Here is a 27,390-nt window from a genome sequence, read left to right as displayed (position 1 = left end):
CATGATCTATATTATACTGTTTTGCTTTCTTTTTGTTAAGCCTTCTTATGTACTTATATTTTATGCTACATGTTACTCATTTCAGCTCCAACTGTGGCTGAAAAAGGTATCTGGACCAGTTTCATAGCTGGTTAAACTGCAACAAGCAAGCCCCATTCAAGATCACCACAACTGTTCACTGTTACTGCACTGCAAAGGTCAAAATGTTTCACTGGGGACTAAAAGCAGACACTGCTCTTTTAGGAAGGATTCCAGCTGAGGCACAAATTACACATCAGTAAGAGTATTTTAAATTCTTGTAGGTAATGTCTTCCTAGTACTTCCCAGGCATTTTAAGGTGGTCTAAGTAGCTGCAGGATACTTGCCCTGACATTTTGTTTCAGAACAGCTCTCCATCTAAATTAATGCAACTACATTTAGCAAGACAATACTAATTATAACAGCTACAATTTTAACCACGTTTGTATCTTAGTTTAATTCTTATGCCTATCCAAGGCTGGTACTTATTCCTGTAATTCCATTTTTACCCCTCCCAAGAATACTAAGCATCACTTTAGCTAGTCCACAAATCCAGCATCATCTTCTCACATATACCCTAGTTATGGTAAATACACAATGTTTGTCCGTGCATGCATGTGCACACCTGCTTTCGTACTAGAAACATGGTCATTTCATGACAATCACAGGGATACCCCCATGTTCACAACTATGACTGGTCTTCTTACCTCCTCCTGGGGTTACTTGAGCAAACTTAAATTCAAACTTTGCTGCCCTCAGACTCTCAACACAGTACCTTTATAAAAGTGAGAATGCTGATTACTGATCCTTTACTTATTTTCCAGTAAACACCATTTTCTATATATACACAAAGGAGCCAGTTGATTTGCCTACAGCAATCATTCCAATTAGTATGAATACACATAATTGAAAGCGACTTTCAGATATAATCGTGGTTCCTTTTTTTCCCACTGTCGGATGACTGTGGAGCTACTATACAAGTTGAGAGGGTCTACCCCTATGTCAGGGATGCACAGGAGCTTGCCACCTTGCAAAACAATTTCTTTGCTTATCACCAAAACCATCTTTCAGCTAAGTGGGTTCTCAGTTATAGCAGCCAGACTGACCTCTATCAGTAAATCAACACGAATCCTATTCGCACATACATTGTGCTGAGAAAACAGCATTGTGTAATGAAACCCATATCAACTCATTACCTATCTTACTTATTTAGCACACAAACAGCCACAGTCATGGGCCCAAACCTCTGCAAAGAGATCCCCTATGTAGATTCAATCTTCAATCCCATATTCCTAGATAAGACAATTGCCTTGGAATGCTCTACCTGTCTTCTGTTGGTCTGCATTCTAAAACCAGAACCCAGTTCCAGATGTGGATCTCAGGCAGAAGTAAAACTAAAGAACTAACAGGCTACCTCTTTTGGAATGCCCATGACACCTATATTCTTGTTTCATCTCCGATACCATCCCTTTGTCTCCCATGAAAAAAAAATGAAAGGCTACTGCAAACAGCAGTCTAGTGTAACTGTGATGTAAAGCAATAATACATAGATATCATCTTATGGGCCGCGGTGGTGCAGCAGTTAGCATTGTTGCCTCACAGCAAGAGGTTCGGCCATTCGATTCTCGGTTGGAGTGCCTTCTGTGTGGAGTCTGCATGTCCTCCCTGTGGTCAAGTTGACATCTAAAGACATGCAGGCAGGTGCGGGTGTGAATGGGTGTGCCTTCTTTGAAGGTTGGGCGTCGGGCTGGCAACTCGGCACTGTAAAAATCCACTGCCAATAAATTAGCAGCCCGGAGATCCGCTGTGGCGACGCCTAACCTGGAAAAGACAAAATACATTAATTCACATAGCTATCATCTAACCTAGTAAAGTAACCCTGCTGTTAAGCCTTGTCTGTGTTGTACAGGATAAATCCCTGACTATGACCAGCTGACTAGAGTATCTTGGTTACTTAATGGCACAGGCAGGGATGACAGGTGTGTCTTTCCTTAGGGAAGGAGCATTCTGGGCATTTATTAATTACAACTCTGGCAGATGACCAGATGACAGAGCTCACAGAGAAGACACAGGGGGGGGGGGGCTCTCCCACAGAAATATAAGCATGAACAGGACAAAAGCAGAACACTTTTGAAGGAGGAGGGAAAAGTACAGTTTTGTACCTACCATAAATGTAGATGTCCGATAGACATGCAACTGCAGTCATAACATGAGGGTTGTCCTGCCTCAGGCAGCCCTCGGTCGGCCAGATTCCAAAGTCTGGGTCCGATGTCGGCTGATGTCACATTCCTCTCTGACGTCACAGCGGCTGGAGTACATAAGCATCAGCCGACGCCATTTTCTTCAGTGTTTCTTGCCCCAGATGCCAGGTGCCCTCCAAGGAAGGCTGTAATCAAATTGGAAGACAAAAACAGGATTCCAAACAAATAAATGAGCAATAAAACAAATACACCATAACAGATATCCCCAGCTAAGAGTAACAGGGATAGGAGTGGACCCTAGGCATAGAGGGGTATGGAGGGAGGGAAAATCCGACTGCAGTTGCATGTCTATCGGACATCTACATTTATGGTAGGTACAAAACTGTACTATGTCCTTCAAGAATGCAACTGCAGTCATAACATGTGGGTAGAATACCATAGCTTAGCTGGGGAGGAGGTATGCTCTAGGAAAGACATGGTGTGGCAATCAAACCCTGCAGGACTGCCGAAGCAAAGCCTGCTCTGGATCTGGAATAAAGAGGGAGATTGTAGTGTTTGGAGAATGTATGCACGGAGCTCCATGTAGCAGCTTCTAGAATGTCCTTGATAGGCACCCCTCTTAAAAATGCTGTAGAGGTGGCTGTAGCTCTGGTGGAATGTGGTCTGACATTGGCTGGAACAGTCTTTCCATGAAAGGAATAACAGAATGTGATGCAATGTCCAATCCATTTAGAAATAGTCTGTTTTGAAATTGCTTTTCCTTGGACTGCAGGGGCGTAAGCTACAAAAAGTTGTACTGGCCTTGGTTCTGTCCAGGTAGTATCGGAGTTGTCTGTGAATGTCCAAGGTATGCAAAAGTCTTTCCCCCTTATTCTCAGGATTGGGGAAGAAAGCAGGCAGATGAATGGCTTGATTTGGAGAAACCCTAGATACCACCTTTGGCATGAATGTAGGGTTGGTCCTTAATGAAACCCTGTCTCTGTGGAAAATAATAAAGGGTGGTATTGCCATTAGGGCCTGTAGCTCCGAAACCCTTCTTGCTGAGGTAATTGCCAACAGGAAGGCTGTCTTCCATGAGAGAAATTGCAAGTCAACTGAAGCTGCTGGCTCAAAAGGAGGTAGAGTCAATTTTTCTAAGACAAAATTGAGGTCCCAGGCTGGCACTGGGGCCTTTCTTGGTGGCTTAATGTTCTTGATTCCCCTGAGGAATTGTCTTAGTAAGGGGTGAGAGAAAACAGGAGGATCAGTGTTGTATCTAGCTGAAATAGCAGATGCATGTATCTTTATGGAAGAATATGAGAGGCCGTTCTTTAACATATCTGCCAAATATTCCAAGATAAGTGGGATGTTCAGCAATGATGCATCGTGTCCCTTGCTGGTATTCCAATCGCCGAATCTTTTCCACTTTGCTAAATAAACCTTTCTGGTGGATGGTCTTCGAGCCTCAGTTAGTATCCGCTGAAATTCCTTGGAGAGAGATAAGCTGAAGTTATTTATGGGATCTCCCAGGCTGTTAGCTGCAGTGTCTGAAGATTTGGATGCAATGTTTTGAAATTGTGTTGAGTCAAAAGTAGAGGCCACTGAGGGAGGGCCCACCTCCTGGTGTGACATATGCTCCGTAGTAGTGGGTACCAGTGTTGTCTTGGCCAATCCGGAGCTATTATGATTCCCTTGGGCTTCTCTGCTTTGATCTTTAGTAATACTGAGGTCATCAGTGGCAGAGGTGGGAATGCATAGATTGCTAGGGAGTTCCAGTTGAATGAGAGGGCATCTATTTTCCAAGCTTTTGGATGGTATGTCCTTGTGCAAAATTTTGGTAGAAGATGGTTGAGGTGAGAGACAAATAGGTCCACTTCTGGCTTGCCCCATGTCGAAGTGAGTTGTCTGAAGGCCTTCGGATATAACCTCCACTCGTGTGGATCTGTGAAATTCCTGCTTAGGCTGTCCGCCAACACATTGTCTTTTCCTGGAACAAACTGGGATTGTAACTGGATGTTTAGACTCAGTGATTTCTCCCAAAGCTGCATTGTCAGTCTGCAAAGGGGGTAAGAGTGGGTGCCCCCCTGCTTGTTTATGTACCACATCACAGTGGTGTTGTCTGTCGGTATCATTAAATGGCCTTGCTGGAGTTGGTGTTGAAAAGCCTCGATGGCATGCATTACTGCCAGCATTTCCTTTTGGTTTATATGCAGATGTGTTTCCTTTGGAGACCATTGTCCTTGTATACACCTGCCTTCCATGTGCGCCCCCCATCCAAGGTCTGAGGCGTCTGTAGTCATGGTCTGTGTTATCTGTGGTTTTTTGAATGACATACATGTGTTTTCCTGGCTCACCGAGGCCCACCATAGGAATTCCTTTTGTAGGCATGGAATGAGTGGTATGATTGTCTCCAAGTTGTTGCTGTGCTGAGACCAAATGCTTTTTAGGTACCACTGAAGCTTTCTCATGTGTAGTTTTGCTAATGGAACCAGTAGAATGCAGGATGCCATGTAACCCAGGGCCTGTAGGAATCTCCTTGCAGTCATCTGGGTGAGTTTTGCTAAACCTTTGAAGTAATGAATTAACTTCTCTTGCTTGTTTTCTGTCAGGTACGCCATCTGAGAGGCTGTGTCTAGTTTGGCTCCTAAGAAGATTATTTGCTGGGATGGCTGCAGTCTTGACTTTTGGAAGTTGACTGTGTATCCCAGAGCTTGAAGTAATCGTATGACATAATCCAGGTTTTTTGTCAACATCAATTTGTCGTCCGCTTGTATGAGGCAGTCGTCCAGGTACGGGTAAATTTGTATACCCTGGAGCCTGCAATGAGCAATTACTGAAGCCAGGCATTTTGTAAATACTCTGGGCACAGTAGATAAGCCAAATGGCAATGCTGAGAACTGATAATGCTCTGGCCCTGCAAGAAATCTGAGGTATCTTCTGCAGCTGTGTCTGATAGGGACATGCAGGTATGCCTCCTTGAGGTCCAGAGTAATCAGCCACGACTCCTTGCCCAGCATGGGAAGGAGTTGCTGTAGAGTCAGCATTTTGAACTTTGGTACTATGAGAAAGGTGCTTAATGCGGACAAGTCCAGTATTGGTCTCCATTGAGATTCTTTTCTTGGAACAAGGAACAGTCTTGAGTAAAACCCCTGTTCTTGTTCTTGTTGTGGAACTCTTTCTATTGCTTTCATTCGAGTCAGCAGAGTGATTTGCTTGATAGCCTCTGCCCTTTGATTTTGTGGTAGGTTTGGCATGCCTTGTTTTCTTGGTAAGGTATGAAAATGAAACCTGTACCCTCGGTCTATAATGTCCAAAATCCATTTGTCCTTTGTCAGTCTGTGCCAGTTTTCTGCAAACAGAGATAATTTCCCGCCCAAAGGAGCTTCTAGTTGTTCCCGGGTAGGCGGCAGTAGAGGAAAGTCATTGAGTTTGTGGTTGTTGGGCAGGTGAAACCCCTGCGTCACTTCTTTGGTTTCCTGGCTGCCATTGTCGTCCCCTGTAAGGGCCTCTGTATTGGCCTCTTCCTCGGCCACGTCTGTTCTTACCCCTTTGAAACTTTTCTGGATTAGGAAAGGACCAGTTTTTTGAAGGCCAATTCCTACTGAATCTGGGGGGTTGAACCTGGAGGAAATCTTTCACAGTCTAAACTGATTTTGCTTTTTCTTCGATGGTCTTTAACACATCCTTAGCATTTGCACCAAAAGCTTGTTCTTTTCCAAAGGTGCATCCAGAAGTTTTGCTTTTACATGATCTGGTAGAGGTTGATCTTTTAACCAAGCATGTCTACGAATGACTGCCCCTGTCATAGCTGCCCTACATGAAGCTTCCAGTGCATCATATCCACACTGCAGGAAGTGATTGCTTACTTGCTGAGTGTTATGTACAGCTTCCTGCAAAGTCTTCCTGTCTAAAGGATCAGGAGAAGCTAATGTTTTTTGTAAATCTTCTAAGAGATAATCCTGATATTGTAACATATGAAAAAGGCAATTTAAAGCTCTCATAGATAAGGTAGTGGATGTGTAAACCTTTTTGCCCCATCTCTAATGACCTTGCTTCCCTGTTGGAGGGCAAAGGATTTTTTGAGGTGGAGGCTGAAACTCCTTTAGGCCCCTGTGAAATAGTTTCCAAATCAGCAGAATGGGCCCTGAATAAATGGGAATGAGTTTCTTGGACACTGTAATACCTGTCTGGCTTGGCTGGAGCAGGAGGAAGAGAATCAGGGGTAGCACTAGAGTCAGAATACAAATCATCCAGAACATCAAGTACAGGAGGAATAGCTAAGGGCCTGTGCTGAGGCTTCTTAAGGAAAGTCCTAAGGTGTTTCCTAGAATCAGAATATTCCTGACCCTGCCACTTGAAATGTTCCCTCATGGTGTGCAGAACTTCCCCAAAAGAAATATCCTCAGGAGGGGAGGCCGAAGGGATGGAATCATCTGCATCCGAGTCCTCATAGGTCTGGAAGAGCTCTTCCTGGCTATCAGAGTGGACAGAGCCCTCAGAGTCTTCATCTGAAGGAGTAGGGTCATAGGGTTCAACCCGGGGCCTTTTATCAGGAGGAGGCTGGGATGCTCTCTCAGGATGGGCCTGAGAACCTCTAATCATGGAAATTAAATCAGCAGCCATGGACATAATTTGTGTCTCCGGAGTCGGCTGAGGTAAGGATTTAGGAGTAATATGCTTTGTTTTGCTGGCTGCCTTAGCCCTAGTGCAGGCCTTAATAGACATGGCCATAGGAGGCCTGGCAGCTCCACGTGCAGGAGTGACCTTGTCTACAGCAATGGTCTCGGGCATTTCCTCGGTTTCGGTATCCGGAGGAAAGTCTATAACTGGCGGAGTAATGTCTGGAATCGGAGTCGTCGGTAATGCGGTGTCTTCGGTTCGAAGCGGTGGAGAGACCGTCTCAGAGGGAACCAGAGCACTCGCGCTAGGTTTTGGCGTGGAGTCAGTGGTAGACGCGGGCCGAGGATGTCGGTCCCGGTCTTTTCACTTTTTGGGAGTTTGCGATGTCGGAAGATCCGACGGCATGGTGTAAGCAAATTTATCGCCGAAAAAATCTTCAGCGAACTCCGCCCGGCGCCTGAGAGTGCGCTTGTTGAAGCGAGCACAGGCTACACAGGCCGAGACGTCGTGGTCTGGGCCCAGGCAAGGGAGGCAGTAAGAGTGGAAATCCTTATGAGGTATTTGTTTACCACAAAAAAGACAATTGTTAACTTTTTCAGTAATTTCTGACATCGGCTGAGGCAAGAAAAGGTCCCCAACGGGGTACTTAGCTTTTTTGATGACTTCGGTATCGTAGAATACAGGAGCTGACCGACCGGCACTTGCGAACAGCTTCTGCTTCGGGCACCGCGCAGCAAGAAAGACTGAAGAAAATGGCGTCGGCTGATGCTTATGTACTCCAGCCGCTGTGACATCAGAGAGGAATGCGACATCAGCCGACGTCGGGCCCAGACTTTGGAATCCGGCTGACCGAGGGCTGCCTGAGGCAGGACAACCCTCATGTTATGACTGCAGTTGCATTCTTGAAGGACATCCTACTGCTGCTAGAGCTCTGAGACAAGCAATGTTACAGCACCAAAAATGAACACAGAGTACTGCACACACCCAGCCTGCACATCATACATTTTAGAGACAAAGCCCTAAATGTTTTTAACAATGACAGAGAACTGTGGTGGGGGCATGTATGTTTGCATGACAAAAAGGAGGCCAACCAAAAGCTGGAAGGACGATTATGTAATCAACATATAAAGATGTGTGAGTCTTGGTAGCTACTGTACCTTTTTCAGAGTCAGATCTTTAAATCCTGTTGTGAAGGGGCAAAATGAGTTCTAACAGAAGTGTGGAAGTAGCACAGGAGATGTTTGTTTGAATACTAAGAATGACAAATCACTTAAGAGGTTTCTGACAGCATACATTAACTATTTATGCACAGTGCAAAAACACATACAGGATAGCAAACTGAACGTCCGTTACATATTATCCAGTTCATGAACTGATATCCAAGTAACTATCAGACTGGTAGTTCTAAAGTAAACATAACTATAATACATAACTAATAGTTATTCATATCTAGTGAGAGAAAATGGGATTCACAGTAACAAAAAAGGGCCTTCATGGATATTAGTTGAACTGCCATAAAAAGTAAATAATGCAACAGTTAGACTGCAGTACAAAAAAGCAGCAGTTTTACAAGGAGACAAGCCTAGCCTGCACCCCTACTCACACTACTTTATATAAATCAATTCTGACACTGAGTAGTATTTGGGGTAAGGGGAAAAATTCATTACTCTCAAGTTCTGGAATCTCAATTGTAGTACAGCCATACTGTGCAACTACACTTATTTTGAATTAAGTGATGCGATTAACAAACTCAATTTTGCTGCACTTTATCAGACTCTATTCATCTGCTTTTACTGTATTTGTGTTTCCTCCTACTTTATTTTGCTTTTACCTCTTCTTAAAAGTACTCAATTTTATTTATTCTGCTGCACTTATTGCTGCTTGGTAGTAGCCTGATGAAATTGTATCTGTTATTCTAAGTCTTTTAGTTTAAGCACTTCGGCTTCAAACCAGCTGTTTTACATTAAGAAGGTTTGCGGTCTGCACTGTTGTGGCAGGACAGGTAGCTTACATCCTTCTAAGCTGGGAATTGCTGATTGAAAGCTCAGTATCTGCTATTCTAAAAGTGTATTAGTTCTGGTTTAAGCACTTGGGCTTCAGGCCAGTTATTCTACATTAAGAAGGTTTGTGGTCTGCACTCTTGTGGGAGGAGAGGCTGGATTCTGCCCTTCTGAGCTGGGAATTTCTGGTCACAGGCTTATTGTGCCTGCTTATTTGAACTGTTTCTTTCTGAAATTGGTGCGGCTTGTTGCTGTAGCATAGGACCAGATTCAGGTATAACTTGAGCACTGATCCAGGCCATCTTTTTTGGAGAAGGTTCCCCTGCACCCTAGTAGCGGGAGTGTGCAGTTAGAACTTGTCTGATTGAAGACTGCTGGAACAGGGCTCAGTTTTGAGTTTTTTTTTTTGGTTAACTGGGTAACTTGTTTAAATCAGATTGTTTTCTATTGTTTTATATATATATATGTATATATATATATATATATATATATATATACACACACATATATATATATATATATATATATATATAAAAAACATATATATATATATATATATATATATATATAAACATATATATATATATATATATATTCATTCATCTGCTTTTACTGTATTTGTGTTTCTTCCTACTTTATTACTAGGGGCATTGACTACACTCTGAACTGAGACATATAACAATAAGCATCTTTTTATGTGCATTTAAAATGTTTTTTTTTGACTATCTGCTTTATTTTCTGAAAAAAAAAAAATATATATATATATATATATATATATATATATATATATATATATATATATATATATATACATACTTGTTTCCCACCTTTCTAAGCTAGTATAGTCCAATTTTCAGGTTAGTGTTGAATTCAGGGCTGTGTTACAAATCTCTGTGTTTGCCCATATCTTACTTGGATAAAAGGAAGTTTCTCTGTTCACCTGCGAGAGGGGGAGCTTTGAGTAGCCTATCTGTCCCTGGAGGAGTGGTTTCAGCCCAGAAAGTAGTAGTTTATTGGCCATTTTGGGCTAATTTCTATCTCTTTCATTTCCCTGCTATAAAAACCGCATTTGCCCGGTTTTGCACGCCAGGCAGCACTGGTTAGCTAGGGTATAACTATTCCCGGCTCCATAAAGTCGCAATTTTTCCCTTGGAACTAGACAAACTTTTAACTTAAGCACTTAAGCCATTCATTTCTCAGCCCGGCACTTGCTCAAAACTCATAGCAAGCACTTATAAACTCTAGCACTACAGAAGGACAAGGCTCTCTATTTGACCTTACCAGCCATTCAGTAAAATAAACAGTTTACTGTACCTATCCAGACATGTCCAAAGGGCAGTTTCAGGTGTACTCTCTAGTCCAACTGATGAATCTGGGCATTTTGAGGCAATGTTACAACTGCCTCATGTACACAGACAACCCTTCTCCTCCTACCACCAAACAGCAATACATGCGAGAGATGCAATTATACAGCCAAACTGGAGGCTAAGCTCTCTCAACCCATGACTGTATCAGACAGTCAAGAGGAGAAGGGAAATACTGGCATCACACTACTAGCCTCACATAGACCCATTAAACCAGCACCGGCAAAAAACACACGTAAATACATGAAAACATACTCGGAGGCGCTAAATAAAAATCTGCAAAAGCAACAGAGCCCTCCAAAGCAGACATCCAACAACCACCAGCCCCCAACACAAACCATGAAACACATACTTCACAAAACCAGTGTGCCATGCAATCACAGCCCTCAAGGCAAAATAACATACCCAACATACTAGTAATAGGTGACTCTATAGTCAGGCACACCGATGTCCCACTCACTAGGCTGAATAAGGAGAAGGTTACTGTTAGCTGCCTGTCAGGTGCCAGGATCCGCCACATAACACAAGCACTCAGGTCACTCCAGAACAAGTACAAATACGGCTCTGTCATTGTCCATGTTAGTGTGAATGACCTGAGCCGTACCTCCCTGGACTACATGAAGAGAGACATGGAAGAGCTTGCTGATCACGTAGCCCAGGCCGGTATGACCCTGACCCTGAGTAGCATCCTGCCCTCACCAAGAATGATACCACGGTATAAAGAAATAATTATCAATTTCAACAACTGGCTAAGTTTCTGGTGTCATTCAAAGGGTGTCCAGTGCCTGAGATGACATGCTCGACAAGCCACGCTGCTTCGCTAGAGACGGCTTGCACCTGTCAACCTTAGGCTTTTGAATACTAGCCAAGGCTCCTGCCACCCCCATAGTGTCTTTTTTAGGCAAGGTTCAAAAGACAAACCCACCACCGTAAATAGCACAAGTAACAAAAATCTGAGGGTAATACTATTCAATGACAGAAGTCTAAATCTCAAAATGCACGCACTCGAGGCACTACTTAGTATGGAGAAAATAGATGCATGTTCAGTAATAGAAACCTGGTTTAAGGCTCCAGAGAGCACCTCAGCACTACCAGGCTACAACTCATACCATACATTTCGGCCACAGAGCCCGGACCGAAATACAAAAGTTGGGGGTGTGTCCATATTCATCAAGGATACCCACACCTCCAGGTTAGTGGCACAGCACGATGCTTCAGAGATTATCCATGTGCAACTAACAGGCAAAACTGCAATTCAAATTGTAGCTTGCTACAGATCATCCACCATGTCCCAGGACCCCCATTCCGCATTTCTGGAAACAGTGGGTAACATAAAGGTCCTACCAAACACCCTAATATTGGGTGATTTCAACTACCCAAACATTAACTGGGAGAGCTACTCAAGTATTAACTCCCTTGCCCAACATTTCCTAGAATTTATAAACAAATGCCCTGGAACAACTGGTCAACACTCCCACCAGAGGTGACAACATATTGGACCTGGTCATCACCAACATGGGCGATCGGTGTTCCACACTGGAGGTCAACCCCTCTCTGGTTAGATCTGACCATAAACAAATCACTTTGGATACCCATATTCCGCCCCCACCCCCGGCCAAGGAAACCACCATGAAAAACTCTTCAAAAGCAAACTTCACGTTACTTAATACGGAGGTGGAAAGTTTCAAAGCCCCCATGCTAAAGGATAATGCTGTCCAAGCTGCAAAATCCTTTACTAATGCATTCTACGGGCACCTACAAGAATGCATGGATCGTGCTATCCCAAGCAAAACCAAGACTCACTCCTCCAAGAAAAGGAAACCAGTCTGGTGGACCACTGCCATAAACATGCTATACAATAGGAGGAAACTAGTACAGAAAAGAGTAAAATCCCAAGAAGGGAAGACATCCCTGATCAGTATCAGCAGAAAACTACGATCCCTCATAAAATCGTCCAAGGCAAGCTTTGAAAGAAAACTTGCCAAGGACTCCAAAGATAACCACAAGGCATTCTTTAGCTATGTCAAGAATCTACGTGGCAATGCTCAGATCTGCTCGGAGTTGGTGCAGAATGGCACAAAATACACTGAACCAACCGATATTGCCAACATCCTGGCAGACAGGTTCAGTGCAAACTTCACCCCCCTCTCAGCCCCAAAAGGGCCCATAACCATACCAGAAGAATGCAGAGCCCCTGAAATCACAGACACTCAGGTTAAAATAGCCCTCTCCAAAGTCAAAAACACAGCATCAATGGGACCGGATGGTGTCCCAGGCTGCGTCCTACATGAGCTCAAAGATGAACTAACCCCTCGCCTAAACACACTGTTCAAACTCAGCCTCTCCACAGGCTACATACCCATAGAGTGGTGCACAGCAACAGTTATTCCGCTCAACAAAGGTGGAGCCACAGCAGACCCCAGGAACTATCGCCCTATAAGCCTGACTAGCTTGGTCTGCAAGGCTATGGAGCGCATCATCATGGAACTCATTAACAGAGACACTGGGAACCTCCAAACACTGGACCCTACCCAGTTCGGCTTTGTTAAGGGCAGATCATGCCTCTTAAACCTGGTGGACGTCTTTGAGACAGTTACCAAGGCTATAGATGAGGGAAAGGTGGTACACAGCCTACCTAGACCTCGCAAAGGCCTTCGACGCAATTCCCCATTTTGGTATTATAGACAAGCTCACCAACCTGAACATAAACCCCTATGTCACAAGATGGGTTGCCAATTGGCTCACGGACAGAACCCACATGGTGAGAGTTGCGGGAGCTAGGTCTGACTCTAAACCGGTTACAAGTGGCATTCCCCAGGGCTCAGTCCTAGGACCCCTCCTGTTTAGCATATACTTCTCAGACGTACAGACAAGCACAGGAGGACTATGGCTGACCAAGTTCACAGACGACTGCAAACTAGGGGCTATAATTAACTCACTGGCTGACACAGACATCCTCCAAAAGGGTCTCACTGAGATGGATACCTGGTGTCAAAATCATGGCCTCAAGCTAAATGCCAAAAAGTGCATAGTTATTCACTTTGGAAATAAAGTACCTACAAACTACCACATAGGTGGTAGTCCCCTAAATATGGAAAATGTAATAAGGGATCTGGGGACCCAAGCAGACAGTAATCTCTCCTTTGATAATCACATTGCCAACGTGGTTAGAAAATCCTTCTATGTGGCCCACCTAATCACAAAAGGGTTTGCATCCAGATCAAGAGAGGTCATTGTGCCCCTCTATTCATCACTCATCAGACCCATCATAGAGTACAACACCCCATTTGGGATGTACCTTACAAGACACCTGCAACAGCTGGAAAGACCACAGAAGTACCTCACCAAGAGGATCACTGGCCTCAAACAGATGCCCTATGCAGCTCAACTAAAGAAACTCCAGCTGTACTTGGTTGCATACCGCCTGCTCAGAGGTGATCTCTGCCTGACATACAAGGCCATGTCCAACCCAGAATTGATGGACATGCTCCACCTAAAGAAAACTTTATCCCCTCGAGCCACATGCTCTAGGGATCTAAACCTCATCACAACAATAAATAGGACGTGCTGGAGGGATAGATTCCTGTCCCATACACTTCCCATGCTTTGGAACAAGATTCCAATCTACATTAGGCAGAGCTCCTCGCTAGCACTCTTCAAGAGAAACCTTGACAAGTGGATGGGAAACAGAAAGTTACCCCGGGGATCACTTCAGTGGCTCCGCTGGACAGAGGCACAGGGAACTAATCTAAGGGGGCAGCGAAAGCCAACACATTCTGGTTAGGCTTATAAATGCCTTCGGGCAGATAGCCTAGTACCTACCTATGCTTCTAAGAAAATGTGGGTCATTGCAATTTGTGAACATCTCTGAAGAGCTACAAACTAACCAAACAAAGTAAGACAAGTATCTGACTTGTCCAGACTGACGCAAGAACACTAAAATAACTGCCAAGAAAACAAAAATCATGTACTTCCCATAACAGCGGATCTATAGATTAAAGATAAAGTCCACTCTCACTTGCAGTTTAACACAATCCCCAAGGCTTCTTTTCTCCCTACAGTACGATCTCAGTTTGGTTTAGTTATCTAGTACCATCCTACACTTGAAATTTTATTTTTTTGTTTAAATTTCCTTCCCTGGAATCGAAGGCAGGAAAGCGTTCACACTTTTTTTTTTTTTTTTTTAATTAACCTTTTCTATGCTTTGGAAGAATTTCTCTTCACCTGCATAACACTCTGCAGACACAGGGAAATATGTATTTTTTTTCCAAGTTAGGTACTGCTCACAAGCTCATGTTAAGCAGGTACTAGGGTCTGTATCAAGATTCATGTGATCATATTACTTACCCTCAGAAAGCTTATAGTCTGAAGGATAAGATTTCATTAGCTTGGGATGGTTACCTGTACTGCAAGAAATTCTAATAGGTTTGTTTATGTTCGGCCACTTGCTGAAAAGGAAAACGTATTACATCAAGGTGACACACAGTGAAATAGTGGTCACACAATATATTGTAATTTTTGTCACTTTAAGTGGCTCATTCTTTCACTTTGGCTTGCAACCTTCCATTTCCAAAATGTGGAACACCACCTCTTATAATGTGGAATGACAGGCAAAATGTATCCATTTGTCTCTATAAGCTTTCGCTATGTTCAACAGGATAATGGGGGATGCAGGGAAGTCCACTTCCTCGTCACCATCCAAAAGCATCTAACTTTGCTATGAACCTTCTGAATTAAGACATTATTTTACAGGGTGAAACAGCCTAAGAAACATACCGGAGAGTTCTGGCCTGTCTGCCCTTGATGATAGATTGTATGACCTAAGACTCAAAAACAAGCTTAACTATTACACAGTATGCAATGCTCAGGATCAATACTTAAAAAGGGTACAACCTACATAATTGCTGTCTCAAAAGAAAGACCAGTGCTAACAAATGAGAAGGCACCTGAATCAATCAGGGTCAGATACCCAGGCTTTAAGACTGAAGGCAAAGAAGATACTAAAAATACAGACAAACACTGGTGCTAATTGCCCGGGTCTGAACATGGATCCTGAGGTCACCATTAAGGATATGCGAGAGAGAGAGAGAGACATGGTGAATTGATAGCATTAAGACCAAATGCAATGTTGAGGTTGACACCATCTGAGTCAAGACCAACAAAAACAAAATCAACACTGATGTCTCAGCAACCATCAGAGATTTCAGCACTTAACAGATTATCATACTAGATAATGCCTTGTGCCTTTGGGGCTGCTACCAAGAACAAGGGAGGGTGACTGGTAAAAAAAAATCTCAGCACTCTGGATTTGGAAGAAAATATAGTAGATCACACTGTCCATTTCTGAAAATGTGTAATAGGAAGATACACCAGAAAATTTCTGCTCATCCCAAAGAAAAGCCTCCACAAATCTGTCATAACTGTAATAAAACACTGCAATGGGGCAGGCCTCACGTTGCAGATTTGAAATACAAAACAATGGCAACCTCTTTATCAGGCACCGAACCAAGCACAATATAACAAGCAGGAGAGTTCTACTATACAATTACAATCATTAAAAATTTATTCAAAAACGTAATTGAACTCTACTTTAATAAAGGCCCGATATGTTTTTTATTTTGAAGCCATCTCATATACCATAGAGGAATTACATGGATGCTTTGGAATACTGAGCTTCTTTTTAGCACTTTCAATACCAGAGTCCTTATGAAGATATGACACCAAGTGTCCTAAACTAAAAGTAGTTCTAAGCTCAAAATTTTCTAACTCTGGTACCGTGTGGACTGGGACTTCTTTTGCACAACTGAAGGTGCTGTCTAATCTTTTCTACAAATTGGAATGAAATAGTAAAATTCAGGACAGGTGGAACACTAAAAAAAACAAACAAAAAAAAAAAACAGAAGTACAGCTTTCCCCAAAAGCAAACAATACTTGAAAGCTTCAGACCTGGGAAGGGACTTTCTCTCCACAGCCACCCCTGTAAAACCTATACTCCACTGTTAAACAAAGATGGCCACAAAAAAGCAGTACAGAAGAATCTAAAGAGAAAATTTATCAGTTTTAACAAGTTCACCTGTAACAAGGATCATAGCTCAAGTGATAAAAACTTCAGTATACTTGTGAAAAATTAATGCCTAAAGTGAACAAATTGGAGAGTTAGATTAAAAAAAAACAGCAATGGGTATTAAAGGTAACTGCAATGAAAATGTAAGCACATAAAAGCATAACGACTAGCAAAAAAAATCAGAGCACACCAGCTGAAAATGGTAATGCCATTAAGAAGGCTCTAGGAAAAAAAATTGAGATGAACAACTTTTTTGTAAATTTTTTGGCAAGACGTAGCAATACAAGTCTAAAACAATAAAATACAATTATTAGCTACAAGTAGGCACTAATTTTGACAGAAATCATTCAGCATCTCTTTATTTAGGCAATATAACAGCTGGAAAAGCAGCATGGACCCATTTACAAAAGTCTGTCTGAGGTCTATGCGCGACAATGAAGATATAGAGAGGAAGAACAGGGTATGAGAGGTATATGGTAGCTTGAAAAAGTTTGGTTTGCTGACTGGCCCTAATGCCTTAGTCCAATGACTTATCAAAGTCTAAACTTTTACATTTTATTTTTCTACACTTCTAAATTTTTTTAATTGCTTTCACACATTTGCCCAGTACTTTTTTTCACTAAATGTCAGGGCATGTTCAGCCTAGTAGTGTCACTGCACTCTGCACTGTCAGCCTCAGTTTGAGAATAGAATATCTAATGTGAAGAGATTTAAATACAAACGGATTCAACATAGGTATGCTCCAGAGATTACAAAGTAAAGTTTAAAAATACATTTGTTTTGCCCAGTTCTACTTATACAACAGGACTATATACTGCTCTTCCTGGCACCTTGTTAACATAAATACTTATGAGGAACGATATTTGCTAGCATGCCCTTCTTCTAAGTTATTGCCTACTTGCAGCTGAAATCCTCTGCAATGGGGTCACAATCACTCAATTCACTGGATTAAAAAACAGTAGATAACAGGGAAGAAAGAGAGGACGCCTTCAAAAAATACTTTCTATTTAATGTATTTTACAGGAGAAACAAAAAGCAAAGAAAAGAATTCCTACCTCTGATGGCTAAACCAAACTGGACAATTCTTTGAAATTGCTCAAAAGGTGTACTTTCGAAGCTTCCTTTCTTCAGAATGGTGTGCAGGCTGTTCAAACCTTATCTGGTAAGCAGCTTGATCACATTACAGTTGCAGAGACAACAGATGCAGCCTATTATGCATGTATGTATGTATGGATAGATGTAAAGCAATATTATCTACAAAAATAGGAAGGGAATAAAAAGCCTTGCTGCTACCCAGTTTCAACACAAATTCAGAACAAGTGGAAAGGACACTAGTCAGCTGCTGTCTCAGTAGTTCTCCCAGATGTATAACTAGGCATGGAAGGGAATTCACATGGTCTCCTGTGCACTAGCATCCACAACAGAAAGGCAGCCCGTGCTGGACCAGCTCTGGCCTGGTCTGGCCTTCTACTGGGCAGGCCCTTCCCCTTCTGTCAATAAAAGTAAGCAGTGTCCACAAGTACTACTTTTTGTAGATGTTAGACAATGAAGCTGTTAAATATTTTCTAGGGGAGGGGTTGCAAAGAAACAGTATACTACTATAAACGATAACAGAGCATTTCTAGCTTAATTTTTCCATTACATTTCTGCACAGTGTGTTGTTATACCATTCTGCTATCACACAAAAAGAACACTGTCTTTGTGCCTAAATTAGCTAGTGCTTTTGAGCAGATCTGTAGGCTCCAAAGCATACAAAATAATTGAAGATAAAAAAAAAAAAACATCACTTACATTGGCTCCTGGATACCACCGCATGAGCCTCTGTGTTGCCAGAATGTTACCTGCATGAACAAATTCACCTGTAACAAAAAGAAAAACATCTCAAAAAACACCCAAACATACAGACTAAAATGTTACCTCTCATCCCATAATCCACCTTAAGCACATTATAGTAAACTTCATTCTCACCAATACTAAAAATGAACATGCCTGTGGAAATGTGTAATGAATTTAGCTGCTGAAGGACAGCTGCCAATATCTTTGAATATAACTACAACAAACTGGGCATTCTGAGATTACCTATGAAGGGCAGAAATATATGCTCCTGCAATTATGAAGATAAGCACAAAAGCTTTGACTCTAGGAAATTAAAGTCATGAAAAATTGGCCCCCTCCAATACAAAATACCTTTTATCTTTTAGCTAATGACAATCCAGGGTTATTCTACACAAGGCAGACTGCAGTCTAAAGGTAAGATAACTTGTGCATTTTTCATGAACAAAAGTCAAACCTTGCATGCATGGAACTAATCATCCAGGCAGGGAAAGACCCTGGACCATTGAAGCTGGAGAACTGCTGTGACTGCGGATGTGCACCTAAATACCCTGGGGGCCATGGCGAGACAAAAAGGCAGTGACATGAACTGAAAATGACTGGCCCCCATGTGTGAAATAAAAGGACCCTTCTTGACACCTTCGTAATTTGGATGTTCTGTTATATATCATGGAGGTCCAGAGACCACATTCAGTCTCCTTTAAATAAACAAGAAGTGATTGATTGCACAATCTTTCTGAAAGGGCTTTTTGCTAATATGTTGACGTAGGTAGCTCAGATAGTTACGGTCCAGAGGACCTGATTATTTTCAGGGACTAAACAGAGTCCTGAGTAAAAGCTGCACCCTTTCTGGTCTAGCAGGGCTTCTTGGATGTCTCTTTTGAGTAATAGGTTCCCACCAAAATGCTGTGGCAAAATTTCAGGCAAGGGCTGGAAAACAGCAAGTCAGAGAAACTGCAGACTGGGAGGGGACAAAAAGGGAATCAAACTCTGAATAGATGTCTCATCCATTCGTCATACATTATGGCATAGCATAGTGACAGATGGAGAGACCAATGACCCCTCAACTGATAACACAGTGCAACAGCTATGCAAGCCCTCAAACTTAGAGATCGGCCTTCAAAAGAACAGCCAAGTGACCCTGACTATTCTAATGGGAACCACATCCTCTGGAGCATGCCTGTTCTGAAAACTGCCATAACCCCTGCAGTGCTTTTCAGTGCGTGTCAAAAGTTATCCTGTGGGGAGCCCTGGAATAAAAGACAGCATGGGCTGGGATCCATACGTTCATAGGCATACAGTAGACTAAAGATCATCATGGCCTTTATAAGCCTAGCCATTCTATCCAACCTAGTTGTGTCCCTATGTATAAAGGGCATTTACTAGGAGGGGAATATGTTAGTAAGGAAGTTTCTAGAGGTTATGTGGAGAGGCAGAGAGTAATGCCCAAACTATCAGAGAAGTTGGGGCCATCCAGAAAAATGGATGCTGTGGATCCTGGAATTTCACCCCAACTCTACAGCCAGTAGTGACTTCATTCCACTGCCTTTTCACCTCAAGAGTAAGTGACCATTAATGGTGACATCTGTAAACTGGGTTTTGGAATTTTCAGAAAAATCCATGTGAAGGAGACAGGCAGGCAGAGCTGGGATTAGCAAGGTCTGTGCATGGCAAACAAACAGCAAACGAGTGAGTGAGTGAGAGAGAGAGAGACAGAGAGATACAGCCTGACTAGCAAATGCACTTGGAGGCTGACAGATGGGACTGAATCCTGTTCTTGATGTCTAAATCAGGGAAGTATTCCACAGTGTTGGAAAATTTGCCTAGCAATGCTGCAAGTGCCCTCTAAGAGAAATTAGAGGATGACAAAACTGCTTTTACTGTCTGTCCTAGGAAAAAGGCTCTGTATTTAGGAGGGAGGGAGGTGAAAGAACTTGTACTCAGGTGCAAAATCTTTCTTAAATGCAACAGAAACCACAACAGAGTCTACCACTACTAGAGTCTATGACCAGCTATGACAGTCTTTAGGAGGACAAAGAATGTTATCTGGGTGCCTGGAGATGGGCACCAACCACATTTGGAGTTTTCCAAATGTTGGACCCCCACCTTGTCTACTTCACCTATCCACAGAACCAGCCACAATGATAACCTGAGCAACCAACTTGACTTTGATTCTGAACTTCCCAAACCTAGGGTCACCAGAAGGCAAAGGAGAGGAATCAGCCTCTTGGTCATAATCTACATCAAAGGGAGTCTATGTGCTTCCCAAAGAGAAGAAAGACAAGAGTGCTGGACATGAGACTAGCATCCTGCCTAGAAGCCAGTTCCCGCTCTTCAAAGTCAGAAGTGGAAGCAAGGGAGAGATACAGAGGGTTGCAGGTAAGCGATGGACTTAATCACTTTGGGAAGAGGCACATGCAGGGATGCCTTGGACAAGCTATGACCCAGACATCCAGGCCAGGACTACCACTGTTCAGCAGACACCAATTGAAGCAGATCCAAACTTTAAAGGCATTGAGTCCAAAGCCAAGAGGGCCATATTCCAAATATGTGAGGGTTACTGATGTCTCCATCTAGGCCAAAGCCCCCCAGAGTCAAATACCAAAAGGCTAAGTTTGAAGACAGAATCCTTGGTCCCAAGACCATGAGGATCAAGGGCAGACCCAAAACATTGATCCTCGACATAAAGGTAGGATCAATTGCAAGGAGGTTAAGGTCACAATCCTTGATGCTTACATCGCAACAATGGGGCACATGAGGTTGAAAGCACAGACCCTGAATGAGGCTTCAAGGTCGGTTACAAAGTGGACCTGTTGCCCAAAGATCTTGATGCTACACTTTAAATGGAGCTCAGACATGAAAGACCTAAAGCCAGGTCTGAAAAAACCTAGCAAAAAGACTGTGCCCTAGCACCCCCAACGTTTATACCACAGACCAAACTGCATTCTGAAGAACGATTGCCACACCTTTTCCTAGTCCAAACAGACCGAATAAAACCTGGGGGTCTGCTTGATGCAGAAGAAGAAGGTCTAGGAGTTTGCAGTACCAGATATAAAGTAGAAGAAGCAACATTCTCAGCTCCAAGAGTTTCAGGAGAGTCCTCTTGATGTTAGCCATACCAGAGGCACTCAGATGGAGTAGCAGGGATCAAAATGGCATCGGCATTCTTTTTATAATGCTCTATTACCTTGGGCTTCTTAGTTAAAAAAATATCCCTGTTAGAGGACAGCTTCCTTACAGCTCTTCAATGTGGAAGGCGAATCCTTGACATTAATATTATAAACAGTCCTGGGTTTTTCCACTTGTTATTGACTCTTGCATTCCTTGAGAGAGGAAGGCATAAAACAGGCATAATCAGAATGACTGGTTGAGAAACAAGCCTCTCCCAAATATTTTGCATACCAAGTGCTTGTCCTGGGGTGGAACCATTGTTCCCCAGGAGCCCTTTCTAAAGGCATGCAAATCTTTGCCTTGAGAACAACCACAAAAGCAAGAATCACCAAGAAAAACACAACCACACAGCAATTTGGCAATAAATCAACCAAGGTGTATATAACAGCAATGGCAGTTAACAGGGGAAGAGAGAAAACTTTGCCAAGAAACAGTGACAGGAAAACATTTAAATCTAAATTTAGAAACTTCAAAGACTAAAAAATGAAAAGACATGGGGCCATATTCATTAACGCCTACACTAAGTGTTCATTATGTGTACACAATCTGTACTCAACAACATTCGTACCATATTTTTTTGTGTTTTCTAGTCACCTAGTCACTCAGAAAGATTACACTAAGTGTACATGTAGTCAACATTTTAAACTTTATGAATCCCCCTCGATATGCAAGGCTGTAAGAAAATCAAGAGAAAAACTAAAATTAGGAGGAAAAAGGTGCGAGTAATGCTTGTGTTGTCTGTTCACTCAGCATGGTGTACACAGTGTAAACATTAATGAATCCTAGGGATGATCTTATAAATGGGGAAAAAGCTAAGCAGAGTGACTTTACCACACAGAAAGTGTATTACGAAGCAAAAGTAGTTTGTGGCTGCTTTTCTGAGTGATCTACCTCAATGTGTGGCTGAAGAGATCAGTAGAAGGAGCCTTTGGTGGCAAAGATTGCAGGTACTGGAATGGTTTAAGCTTGAGCTTGTTGCATATAACTGTCCCAGACTACCCAAGAACCTGCTAGTCTTTGTCGTAAAGTTGATGGAATTGAAATTGACAATGTCAGATCATAGGTTTCCCCCGGTAATTACTAGACAAAGGGGTTAATGAAAAAGTACAGTTTTGTACCTACCATAAATGTAGATGTCCGATAGGTATGCATCTGCAGTCCTAACATATGGGTTGTCCTGCCTCAGGCAGCCCTTCGGTCGGCCGGATTCCAAAGTCTGGGTCTGGCCTCGGCTGATGTCGCACTTCACCCGACGTCATAGCTGCTGTTTATTGGGTATAAAGGCATCAGCCAACACCATTTTCCTCAGTGTTTCTTGCCCCAGATGCCAGGTGCCCTCTAGTAAGGCTAAATTTGGATAAATGCAAATAATTCCAAATAGTGGAGAGCAGACAATAAAAAAAAATATATATATATATATACATATATACAAACAAATACACCATAACAGATTCCCCCAGCTAGCTAAAAGATGGGTAAATACCCTAGGAGTACCACAGAGGGGAAGGAGGGTGGGTAATCCTGACTGCAGATGCATACCTATCGGACATCTACATTTATGGTAGGTACAAAACTGTACTATGTCCTTCAAGGATGCATCTGCAGTCCTAACATATGGGTAGCATACCATAGCCAAACTGGGGGAGGAGGTACTAAGATAAAGATGGTGTAGTTAAGATCCCTTGCAAAACAGCAGTTGCAAAACCTGCTCGGGATCTAGAGTATAAAGGAAGATTGTAATGCTTGGCAAATGTATGCACGGAGCTCCAGGTAGCAGCTTCTAAAATGTCTTTGGTAGCCACTCCTCGTAGGAAAGCTGTAGTGGTGGCTGTAGCTCTTGTGGAATGAGGTCTGATATTATCAGGAGTTGTCTTTCCATGAAAAGAGTAACAAAAACGAATGCAATTTCCTATCCATTTTGAAATTGTCTGTTTTGAAATTGCTTTTCCTTGCATTCCTGTTGCATATGCTACCAAAAGCTGGTCAGTTTTTCTGCTGGTCTTAGTTCTGTCCAGATAGTAGCGTAATTGTCTGTGCACGTCCAAGGTATGTAGCAGTCTTTCCCCCCTGTTCTGTGGGTTGGGGAAGAATGTAGGTAAATGAATCGCTTGGTTCAATGATACTCTGGAGACCACTTTTGGCATAAAGGTAGGGTTGGTTCTCAGAGAGACTCTGTCCTGATGGAAGATAAGGAAGGGTTGTACTGCCATTAATGCCTGTAACTCAGATACCCTTCTTGCTGAAGTGATTGCTAGTAGGAAAGCAGTTTTCCAAGACAGGAATTGTAATTCTGCTGTTGCTGCTGGTTCAAAAGGGGGGAGAGTTAACTTTTCCAGCACAAAGTTGAGGTCCCAAGTAGGTAAAGGTGGTTTCCTTGGAGGCTTTACATTTTTGATTCCTCTCAAGAACTGCCTGAGTAGAGGATGAGAGAAGACAGGAGGATTCAAGTTGTATTCTGCTGAAATTGCTGAAGCATGAATCTTAATGGAGGAGTAAGACAGGCCATTATGGAACAGCTCTGCTAAGTATTCCAGGATGAGTGCTATGTTTGCCAAAGAGACATTTTTTCCCTTTGCTGCACTCCAAATGAGGTATCTTTTCCACTTGGCTGAATAAGTCTTCCTTGTGGAGGGTCTGCGTGCCTCCAGGATGATGTCCTTAACCCTCTGAGATAAATCTGGGTTATTGTGTTTTATGCAATATTCCAAGCAGCTAGCTGCAGTGTTTTCAAGTTTGGATGTAGGATCTTGTAGTTGTCCTGTGTTAGTAGTAAGGGACATAGAGGTAGATGCCATGCGTGTGTCAGAGACATGCTTTTCAGTAGCGGGTACCAATGTTGCCTCGGCCAGTCTGGAGCTATCAGAATTACCCTTGGTTGATCCTTTTTGATCTTCAGTAGAATTTTGTACATCAAGGGAAGAGGTGGAAATGCATATGCTGTCAGGTTTTTCCAGCTGAAGGAAAGTGAGTCCACCCTCCAAGTAAGTGGGTGGTATGTTCTTGTGCAGAATTTTTTCAATTGGTGATTGTGTGGGGAGGCAAACAGGTCTATCTGTGGTAGTCCCCATTTCTCTGTTATGGCTTTGAAAATATCTGGATGCAGCATCCATTCGTGAGCATCCGTGGTAGTTCTGCTTAAGGTGCCTGCTAGAGAATTTTCTTTTCCTGGTACAAATCTGGCCTGAAGTTGAATGTTGAGGTTCAGGGCCACATTCCACAGGTCCATTGCCATCCGGCATAGAGGTTATGCATGTGTACCTCCTTGTTTGTTGCTGTACCACATGACTGTGGTGTTGTCCGTCCTTATCAGCAGATGACCCTGTTGAAGGAGTGGCCCGAATGCCTGGATCGCATATTTCACTGCCAGCATCTCCTTTAGATTTATGTGTAGATTCAGCTGGTCTTGGGTCTATAGGCCTTGTATACACTTGTCCACCATGTGAGCCCCCCATCCTAGGTCTGAGGCGTCCGTGGTGATGGTCTGGCTTGGCTGTGGTTTGTGGAAAGGCAAGCCTCTGTTCAACTGGCAGGCCTGAGCCCACCACAGGAATTCTTGCTTCAGGCATGGAATTATTGGGATCTGGTTTTCTAGACTGTGCTGGTGTTGAGACCATACATTCCTTAGGTACCATTGTAACTTTCTCATATGTAGCCTGGCATGCGGAATCAATATTATGCAGGATGCCATGTAACCCAGGGCTTGCAAGACTTTCCTTGCAGTAAGCTGAGTTTGTTTTGTTAATGACATGAAATAGCCTGGCAGTTGCTTTTGTTTTTCTTCTGTGAGAAAGGCCATCTGAGTTGATGTATCCAGTTCTGCCCCCAAGAATGTTATCCTTTGGGATGGTACTAGTCTTGACTTCTGCATGTTGACTGTGTATCCCAAGGCTTGCAAGAGTTGTATGACATTTTCCAAATCTTTTGTTAATTGTGCCTTGTTGTCTGCTTGTAATAGGCAGTCGTCCAGGTATGGGTAAATATGAATTCCCTGGAGCCTGCAATGAGCAATTACTGATGCCAGGCATTTCGTGAATACTCTGGGCGCAGTAGATAAGCCAAAGGGCAATGCTGAGAATTGATAATGCTCTGATCCTGCAAGAAATCTGAGGTATCTTCTGCAATCTGGTCATATAGGGACGTGCAGGTATGCCTCCTTGAGATCTAGAGTCACCAGCCAAGACTCCTTGTCCAGCATGGGAAGAAGCTGATGGAGGGTCAGCATTTTGAATTTTGGAACAATGAGGTATGTGTTCAGTGCGGACAAGTCGAGAATAGGTCTCCATTGATTTTCTTTTCTTGGTACCAGGAAAAGCCTGGAGTAAAAACCTTGGCCTTGTTCCATAGGTGGCACCTTTTCTATAGCTCTTATCCTTAGTAAGTTGTTGATTTGTCTTAGAGCGTCTGTTTTTTGGCTTGGTGGTAGGTTTGGCATTCCCCTCTTTTTTGGTAGAGTGTGGAAGTGAAACCTGTAGCCCTTGTCTATTGTTTGCAAAATCCATTTGTCTCCTGTAATGTAATGCCAGTTGTCTAAAAATAAGGCTAGCTTTCCGCCCAAGGGAGCTTCCAGTTGTTCCCTGGTAGGCGGTATCAGAGCCAAGTCATTGTGTCTGTCCAGTGGAAGTGGTTGCAGTTGAATCTGTGGCAGTACTTCTCTGATTGGTAGGTTGCCACTGACGTCCCCTGTAGGCACCCCTAGATTGATTTCTGCCTCTTGGGCATCTATTTCTGCCTCTCTGTGCTCTGGAGCTGTCTGGAAAGGACCAATTCTTCGAAGGCCAATTTCTGCTAAACCTCGGAGGTTGGACCTGTAAGAAATCCTTGACTGTTTGGACAGATTTTGCTTTTTCTTCCACCTTCTTCAGAACCTCCTGTGCAGGGGAGCCAAACAAACTTTGTTTCTCCATTGCAGCATCTAGGAGTTTTGATTTAACATGGTCTGGTAACGATTGTTCTTTTAACCATGCAGGTCTTCGAATCACTGTTCCAGTCATAGCTGATCTAAAGGAAGCCTCCAGTGCATCATAGCCACATTTTAAGAAATGGTTACTGACCTGCTGAGAGTTATGTACCAAATCCTGAAGAGACTTGCGGTCTATAGGTTCAGGAGAGGACAGTTTTTTATTTAGCTGGTCTAACAAAAATTCCTGATACTGAATCATGTGAAATTGACAAGGCCCTAACCGAAAGAGCAGCAGAAGTATAAACCTTTTTACCCCATCTCTCTAATGCTCTAGATTCCCTATCAGAGGGAAGAGGGTTTTTGGCAGAAGCAGCTGCCACACCTTTCGGGCCCTGTGAAATGGTTTCGGGATCTGCAACAGGAGCCTTATACAAATGGTAGTGTGTGTCCGGGACCCTGTAATATCTGTCAGGCTTGGCAGGGGCCAGAGGAAGAGAATCAGGAGCAGTACAGGCATCATTAAATGCATCATCAACTACTGTTAGTACTGGAGGAATGGCTAAAGGCCTATGCTGTGGTAAGTGTAAGAAAGTCCTTAGCCTTTTCCTTGAATCTGAAAAATCCTGGCCCTGCCACTGGAAATGCTCCCTCATAGCATGTAAGGTTTCCCCAAAAGAAAATTCCTCAGGAGGAGAAGCAGAAGGAATGGAGTCTTCTGCATCAGAATCCTCATAAGGAGAATATGGGCCTTCCTGAGGGTCTGTAATGTCTGAGTCCTCCGCGGAATAGTCTGTAGAGACAGGTTCGGGGGATTCAGTCCTAGGCCTCTTATCTGAAGGGGGCTGAGAAGCCCTGTCTGGGTGAGGTTGTGATCCCCTGATCAAAGAAATGAGATCCTCAGCCAGGCTGAGTATTTGTGAACTAGAGGTAGGCCTATGTGGGGTAGTTTTAGCAGGTAAGGCCTTAGAAGATTTAGCTGCTTTAGCCCTGGCAAAAGCCTTGATGGACATAGAAGCAGGGGGTCTATTAGCCCCACGTGCAGGGGTAGATATGTCTAAAGGAATAGTATCCGACAAATCCTGGGAGCCTGCTTCTGTAGCAGTAATATCAGTAGCAGATTCGACCATGGTCTGTGAGGCCTCGGCTATAGGAGGCATGCTCTCGGCCGAAGGAAGAACCGAGGACTCGGTTTCAGCCGAAACCGAGACACTCGCGGTTGGCCTAACCACGGTTTCAGCCA

General features: G+C 43.2%; 1 protein-coding gene across 1 annotated transcript in view; it reads right to left on the bottom strand.

Moving 5' to 3' along the window:
- MRPL27 (mitochondrial ribosomal protein L27) overlaps positions 1 to 27,390 on the bottom strand; it is a 192,504-nt gene that overhangs the window by 61,805 nt on the left and 103,309 nt on the right. Inside the window, exon 3 of the mRNA XM_044084996.1 lies at positions 18,038 to 18,105. Within this exon, the coding sequence (XP_043940931.1) occupies positions 18,038 to 18,105 (68 nt within the window). The remainder of the gene's footprint in view (positions 1 to 18,037; positions 18,106 to 27,390) is intronic.

This window comes from Protopterus annectens, chromosome 10.part0 (assembly GCF_019279795.1).
Source record: "Protopterus annectens isolate FY-2018-M chromosome 10.part0, PAN1.0, whole genome shotgun sequence".
Taxonomy (NCBI): domain Eukaryota; kingdom Metazoa; phylum Chordata; order Ceratodontiformes; family Protopteridae; genus Protopterus; species Protopterus annectens.
This window is presented reverse-complemented; position numbering and strand designations above follow the sequence as displayed.